Here is a 7,545-nt window from a genome sequence, read left to right on the forward strand (position 1 = left end):
TGGCTGGTGCGCAGAGGCACCTTGTGGTCAGCAAGGGGGGGGGTCTGAGTGCTGAACCACACACTGTAATGAAAACAAACAGAGAGAGTGAGCAGGGCCGGAGGGAGGACTATACTTTATAATGTGATAATATGGTTTGTGTTTATAATGATTTCATTTCTGTGCCCTCACACACAAAGTCACCAGTGAAAAGAGCGCCATCGGTCTGGGTATCATTGGATAATCCGTAATTCGTTTATAATTCAAAAATGAAAAAATCGTATATGTGTAATTTGTTTCAAAACGAAAAACACAAGCAGTGCCACAATTACATTCCTGATTTAAATATCTGAAAGTGACAATAGGACCCTTTTCTGGTGCTGGAGGAAGGAGTGGTTTTCTGCTTTGTCCTGCAGTCCGGCATTTATTTGAACTGATAGATGGTAGGTGACTGGGACAATCCTTGCTACTATCATCAGTCCTCAAACCCTGCACAGGCTCAGAAGGGTCTTGAGGAAAATCTGGGAATATCTAGTGATGTTTTTCTCTCAGGTAGAAAAACTGAGTGACTCAATATCACTTTTATTTTACTTTATACAGTACAAATAGCACAGAGCACTGTCTTTCCTTGATGGTTCATCAAACAGAATTAAACCTAAGAAAGGTTGAATGACTCAGAGCTAGAAGAGATGCTTTTTGACTCACAATAATGCTCACCAGGTTTCATACATAAGTAGGCCTACATAACTAATGGGAACAACAGGCTGTATGTAAAATATGTAATCTAATTAACTAACATAATACTAAATATTACACTGGCAAATTAAATGTCATAAAATAGCAAAAATAGAAAAAACTCCACAGATTTGGTGTTTTCTTTTGACACAGAAGGGGTAACAGTGGAAGCTCAGAGAGTTTTTAATAGTGATAGTGCCATTAAAAGAGTAGCAAGAAGGCAGGTGAAATTCTTCACATCCTACGGCTTCAAACTCAGTGATAAGCTTCCTGTGGTAGCAGTGCTAGCTTACTCCTTGATAACACAGGTCAGAACAGTTCTGCCACAGGGCACCGCAGCAGGGGGTACAGTGTCCTCTGCTGGTTGAGCTTCCACATAGCAAGTATAAATACTTAAATTAACTTAAATTATATATTAAATAATAATAATAAAAATATTAATTGCTCCTAAGCTCTTTATTCATATTTTAACAAATAGGAATAACGATAAAATGAATTGCCAAAAACAAAAGACGGGCTGTTTTGAGTATAGTCCTCCCTCCAGCCTTGCTCACTCGCTCTGTTTGCTTTTATTGCAGTGTGCTCTTTAGCACTCAGAGTTCCCCATGCTGACTGCAAGGTGCCTCTGTGCACCAGCCATTTCAAACCCATCTTCCAGTATTTGGATCACGCCTCCTCATTTGCATACACTCCTCATTTCTAAATCCCAAATGCCCAATCCAAAATGCCCAAATGCAGACATGCCCAATCCTAAATAACCAAATGCCCAGTCCTACATGTCTAAATGCCTAAATACCCAATTCAAAATACTAAATGCCCAATCCTATATACCAAATGCCCAAACCTAAATACTATATGCATTTTTGATTTATACTTTTAGTTTGAAACTCTTAGTTTTAATTCTGAACAAATAATTTTTAACTTTTCAAATACTGCTGTACCAAGGCTTAGCAGGAATCTCTCTTTGTATCATTTTTACCAGTTCAAGTAAGAACAAAACCAAGTCACGTAACATCATTGTGGATGTAATTCCCTGCATTACCTCCTTCTGCAGAGGATCAGAATGGACATGAGCTTTGTTAGTTTTATTGTCCAGGCATGGTTGCTTTTTAAAGAATAATGTATAACATGCTTACTGAACAAAAAGAAGAAAACCACATGTATGGTTTCTGTTGTAATTGTTGCCTTAAGCCATGTTTTTCTGCCTGGTTTCTTTCAGCCAATCGGTGCGCTGAATCCCAAGCGAGCGGCATTTTATGCAGAACGCTACGAGACATGGGACGACGACGGCACGCCTCCTCACCACTACACAACCCTATACTCCACTGCTCATTCAACACTGATGTGGATGCTCAGAATAGTAAGTAGCTGCTTCCCACACTTACAAACTTTAACCTTCAGCAGCCTTTTTGTCGGAAACCCAAGGATTCTTTTTGAAATAAATGGCTATTCTTGTGTCTATAGGAACCGTTTACCACATTTTTCCTCAACGCTAACGATAACAAGTTTGACCATCCAGAGAGAGCTTTCTCTGGCATCGGTTGCTCATGGAGGAACTGCCAGAGGGACACGGCTGATGTCAAGGTAACCATTTCTTAAGGGCTACAGTTGACATAATTTATATAATCACAGATTTGGTCAAATCAATAATAATTAAAGGGTAGCAATTTAGTTATAATAAACACTGTGTCATTGTGTACATTAGGAGCTGATCCCAGAGTTCTACTACTTGCCTGAGATGTTCGTCAACAGTAATGAGTATGAGCTCGGGGTGCGTGATGATGGGGTCGCTGTGTGTGACGTGGAGCTTCCTGTCTGGGCCAAGAAACCCGAAGACTTTGTCCGCATTAACCGGATGGTGAGAGACACAGACAGTTTTCTCTAAAATCTAAAAAGCTAAAAGAAAAGATTTTTTGTCTCTACCCACTGAACATCTTCTTTCCTCTCTCCCCCGTCCACTCTCTGCACCTGTTACTTTTACCAGGCTTTGGAGAGCGAGTTTGTGTCATGCCAGCTTCACCAGTGGATTGATTTAATATTTGGCTACAAGCAGCGAGGGCCAGAAGCAGTCAGAGCTCTCAACGTGTTTGACTTCTTGTCCTACGAGGGAGCAGTCAACCTAGACAATCTAGATGCTGCGCAACGAGAGGTTGGTTTCCTTGACAACATCACTCTTGCTTGACAAATTGAAAATTGCAGTGTAGAAATCTCCCTTTCATGAGTTTCTCATGCTGCGATAGTGAGTGCTTTCTTGGAGATGATATGGTAGCATCAGATTGATGGAATGTTTGAAGCTTTGAGATAAATAGTCCCAAGATAATTACCCCTTATTGCCAAGATTAAATTTTTCAAAAATAGTTAGGTCAAAGTACATATGAGTCTTTCCTTCCTCTCCCTCTCCCATGTTAACCCCATCTTTGTCTCTCCGACTGTAGGTGATTGAGTCTCAGATTCAGGCGTGTGGTCAGGTCCCCTCCCAGCTGCTGATCGAGCCACATCCACCTCGCTCCTCCGCCATGCACCTGGTGAGAATACCTCACCAGCCTTACTGACAGCCTTATTGCTTTAGTTATAAATTTGATCGCTGGTTTCTCTAAATATACTTTCAGTGAACTGTACTTACATATTAGGCCTCAGCTGCCGACTGAATGAAATACAAAACTATATTTTTAGTTTTTTATATATACAGTAGTGGACATAAATGCTGTTAAAGTAAGAATGCTTTTCAATAGAGATTAATAATATACTGTATTTATTATTAGGCCTCAGTGTCTCCACATCCGAGCCATCCATTTCAACCCAAACCTGTCAGTCCTGAACCCCGACCAGCCAGTGCTTCCACCTCCTCTCCTTGGCCTAGAGTCACCCTCAGTGTGTGTACCTGCTCTGACCCTGCGCTCCCACTAATATACCTTTTCCCCTCCCTCCCTCTGTCCCATCTGTTCTGTCTCTCCCTCTACCTCCGTCTCCATTTTCCCTCCCTCTCTCCCTCGACCTTCCCTCCTCGCTCTGCCCTTCTCTTTCTCTCTGTCCCTCTCTCTTTCTCTGTCTGTCTCACCAGTGTTTCCTTCCCCAGAGCCCTCTGATGTTTAAGGATCAGATGCAGCAGGATGTCATCATGGTGCTCAAGTTCCCCTCCAACTCCCCTGTCACTCACGTCGCCGCCAACACGCTCCCCCACCTCAGCATACCAGCAGCCGTCACCGTCACATGTAGCCGGCTGTTTGCCGTCAACCGCTGGCACAACACAGTTGGTGAGTGCGTTGTTGAGTGTGCAGAATGTGTTTGCAGTTGGATACTGTTATTATGAGTTGTTTTTTATGTTCAATGCATCTAAATCTCCAGATTTTCAGTTACACATATTGTCTAAGTCACCACCTCTATGGAGAATGATGCATAACATTGCATTATCTTAACAGTATACAGTATTCTTATTTAAGCTATCGTCTGCATGTTTATAGATACTTTGTACTTAATAAACTGTAACTAACAACAACATATTAAAAACTTTACCCCACTGGTCTCACCTGTTTTAGTAGATAATGTGCTGTGATTTTTGAGCACCTTTCTTAAATGACACTTGTACAATCCATTGATAATACAGAAACATACAGTGTTCATAATAGGGCTTAAAAATCATTAGTCAAGAAACAGGAATTTGATCAACAACAATTTTGATAAAAAGTTAATTGTTTAGATCATAAAAAATGCCCAACCCCTTCAAGATGTGTGAAGATTTGCAGCTTTTGTCTTTTTGCAAATGGAATAACTTTCCAATTTAAAGACATCCCTTTGTGCTCTGTTAAGTTGAAATTGGCAATTTTCACCATTTTGATTTTATAGACTAAATGGTTAAACCATTAGTCAAATATATTCATATAAATCAGATGAAGTGAATATTATCAGCAGCTATGCAATTAAGACTAACTTATGGAAGCCTGTAATGCTTATAAATTCATTGAGATGTAAGTTCATTTTAGCGGGGGGTTATTGAGCCGATATTGGTATTTACCCTTACTGTGTCCACACCCTGGATGTTGACATTGACGTATTTGTTAATTAAAGCCTCAATTAACCAAATTAATGACCTCATTAGCACAACAGTCTAGGTGTAATTATTCATGGCAGTGTCATTATTAAGGGTCATGAGGCTTAAGTGACCTTTGTTATTGATTGCCAAATTAGGCACTTATTTTTTGACATAAGCCTGCATTAGAGCTGCCATCAAAGAGAGCACTTGACCAGGGGGATGATATGAGAGGGTGTAGATGAATGTATCCTTTTTTTTCTAATGATGTGTGTGTATGTATGTATATGCGTGGGTGTATGAATCTGTAATGTTTTACCCCTTTGTCCCTTCAGGCCTCCGTGGAGCTCCAGGATACTCCCTAGAACAGGCTCATCATCTACCCATTGAGATGGACCCTCTCATAGGTCAGTGCACAACAATTTCCACAGCAGATTTGATTGGTATCACATCTTTGGCATTAAAAGATAATACTGATCATGATAACATGAATGTGTTTATAATATGTGCAACTGTAGAATGAACCTAAATCACAGTGTCTACAACATCACTAGTTCACCATTTTCAAGTAAGCAGATAACAAGGGCAGCCAGGTCACTAGTGGGACTGAAGTCAATGTATATCACGTGATACACAGGGGATATAGTGCTGAGACACAGGATGCAAAATGTCGGGTGTTGCCTGCAGTGTTGTCGACACTGACCTGAGTAATGGACGATCAGGAAAGGTTAGAGTTCTCTGGATAGAACCTTATTGCCTTTGTGTGCGCTCATTAACCTTCTAACATCTCTGTGCCCCCTGTAGCAAACAACTCAGGCGTGAACAAGCGTCAGATCACTGACCTAGTGGACCAGAGCATCCAAATCAACACACACTGTTTTGTTGTTACTGCTGACAACCGCTACATCCTTGTCTGCGGGTTCTGGGACAAGAGCTTCCGTGTTTACTCCACTGAAACTGGTAGGTTTTGTATTATTTATAGGACATGTTGAGTATTAAGTACAGTGGATTTTTTTTACTCCTAATTAAAGCAGCAATTTGTTATTCTATCAGAGGTCCTGCTTTTCATGTGGGTCATGTAGACTCATGCATTTTCATCTTTATTTCGCTCTTTTTTACATGTGCACCTGGCCATACAGTTTAGTGCTGTATTTATAAGTCCAGAGATTTAAACCGGTGACACTCTTGTTACAAACCTGCTTGTTAAAGCTGCATATTTTTCTCCTGGAAGTTAAGCAATGATAGCAGGAGTAGAGGACAGACACTAATTTAGCTGTCTTCCTCCTTTTTTCCCACAGGAAAGCTGACCCAGATAGTATTTGGCCACTGGGATGTCGTAACGTGTCTGGCCAGGTCAGAGTCCTACATTGGAGGAGATTGCTACATCGTATCAGGCTCCAGAGATGCCACTCTTCTTCTGTGGTACTGGAGTGGACGACACCACATTATAGGGGACAACCCTAACAACAGTGAGTGGGTGACATGGTGGAAACCACACATGCGAATGTTGGCCCTTGTCTGTGTGCCCATGAGTGCGTCTTTACATGATTGGGAAGTTTCTAACCAGAGGTTTATGGAGATGTGTCTCTAACTTGGTTTTCTCTTCCAGGTGACTACCCTGCTCCCAGGGCAGTACTGACAGGACATGACCATGAGGTGGTGTGTGTGTCTGTCTGTGCAGAGCTGGGATTGGTCATCAGTGGAGCTAAAGGTTGGTGTGTCTTAATACTTCTGTCTGTGCCTAAAATAGATTTAGAGTTTACATTTAGATTTATTAGATAATCTAATAAATCTAAATGCACAGTGAATATTGAATCAGTAAAAGACCAAATGATAGAATATTAAAACGTTAAAGCCCTCAGATGCAGTTTATCACAGCAGTGCCAGTACAATAGCCTTGCAAAGCCAGTGGATGAATTTAATTTCTCTTATTGTGGTCTGCCAAGGCTAGACAGGCATTTCCTGAGGAAATTTCAGGCAGACTGTACATTAGATTAAAAAAGGCGCTCTCCTTTGCTGGCACACATCAACATAGAAGTTTTCTACATATGACTGGATGAACGTGCTCACTGGGCTGTCACTGCTTCAAAATTTCAAACTGCAAAAGGAGATTGTCAACAAAGTTTGTTTTCTTGAATTAGTTTTAGAGGTTTGGCAGATTTTCCCCCCCAGACATATAAGTTGATAACTGACCTCACAAATAATAAAAAACTTTCTACACAATCATGCTTTGGTCTTGTTCCTCAGAGGGCCCGTGCCTGGTCCATACCATCACAGGGGACCTGCTTAGGGCCCTGGAGGGGCCAGAGCTGTGCCAGCGGCCCCGCCTCATTTCAGTGTCCAGTGAGGGCCACTGTATCATCTACTATGAGCGAGGCCGCTTCTGCAACTTCAGCATAAATGGAAAGCTGCTGGCACAAATGGAGGTCAACGATTCCACACGGGTAAGGCTTCCAAAGTTAACACTGTTTATGTAAACATACTGAAATATTCTTTTTGGTGTATATCTGTGCTTTAAGACTGTACTTATATACTCATGAACATATGCAGGACTCGTTTGTCCAACACACTGGAGCCCGTGAGCTTCTTTTAACCTCTTTGTCTAATTTTCTCTCTCCAGGCAATCCTGTTGAGCAGCGACGGACAGAACTTGGTGACAGGAGGCGATAACGGGGTTGTGGAGGTGTGGCAGGCATGCGACTTCAAACAGCTTTACATCTACCCGGGCTGTGACGCAGGCATCCGTGCCATGGACCTCTCACATGACCAGAGGTAAAACAGACGGGGGGGGGGGGGGGGCCCCC

At 41.8% G+C, this 7,545-nt stretch overlaps 1 protein-coding gene across 20 annotated transcripts in view; it reads left to right on the top strand.

Annotated features, from left to right (window-relative positions):
* nbeaa (neurobeachin a) overlaps positions 1-7,545 on the top strand; it is a 94,757-nt gene that overhangs the window by 85,195 nt on the left and 2,017 nt on the right. For 11 of the 20 annotated variants that reach the window (XM_046040036.1, XM_046040039.1, XM_046040038.1 and 8 more), the window contains 13 exons: positions 1,934-2,074; positions 2,179-2,298; positions 2,420-2,572; positions 2,699-2,863; positions 3,150-3,239; positions 3,477-3,587; positions 3,791-3,968; positions 5,077-5,148; positions 5,546-5,701; positions 6,040-6,210; positions 6,351-6,452; positions 6,989-7,185; positions 7,362-7,513. In XM_046040036.1, the coding sequence (XP_045895992.1) occupies positions 1,934-2,074; positions 2,179-2,298; positions 2,420-2,572; positions 2,699-2,863; positions 3,150-3,239; positions 3,477-3,587; positions 3,791-3,968; positions 5,077-5,148; positions 5,546-5,701; positions 6,040-6,210; positions 6,351-6,452; positions 6,989-7,185; positions 7,362-7,513 (1,808 nt within the window). Of the gene's footprint in view, positions 1-1,933; positions 2,075-2,178; positions 2,299-2,419; positions 2,573-2,698; positions 2,864-3,149; positions 3,240-3,476; positions 3,588-3,775; positions 3,969-5,076; positions 5,149-5,545; positions 5,702-6,039; positions 6,211-6,350; positions 6,453-6,988; positions 7,186-7,361; positions 7,514-7,545 lie in introns of all 20 variants that reach the window. The other 9 variants (XM_046040042.1, XM_046040046.1, XM_046040048.1 and 6 more) reach the window with 1 other exon arrangement.

This window comes from Micropterus dolomieu, linkage group LG23 (assembly GCF_021292245.1).
Source record: "Micropterus dolomieu isolate WLL.071019.BEF.003 ecotype Adirondacks linkage group LG23, ASM2129224v1, whole genome shotgun sequence".
Classification (NCBI taxonomy): Eukaryota; Metazoa; Chordata; class Actinopteri; order Centrarchiformes; family Centrarchidae; genus Micropterus; species Micropterus dolomieu.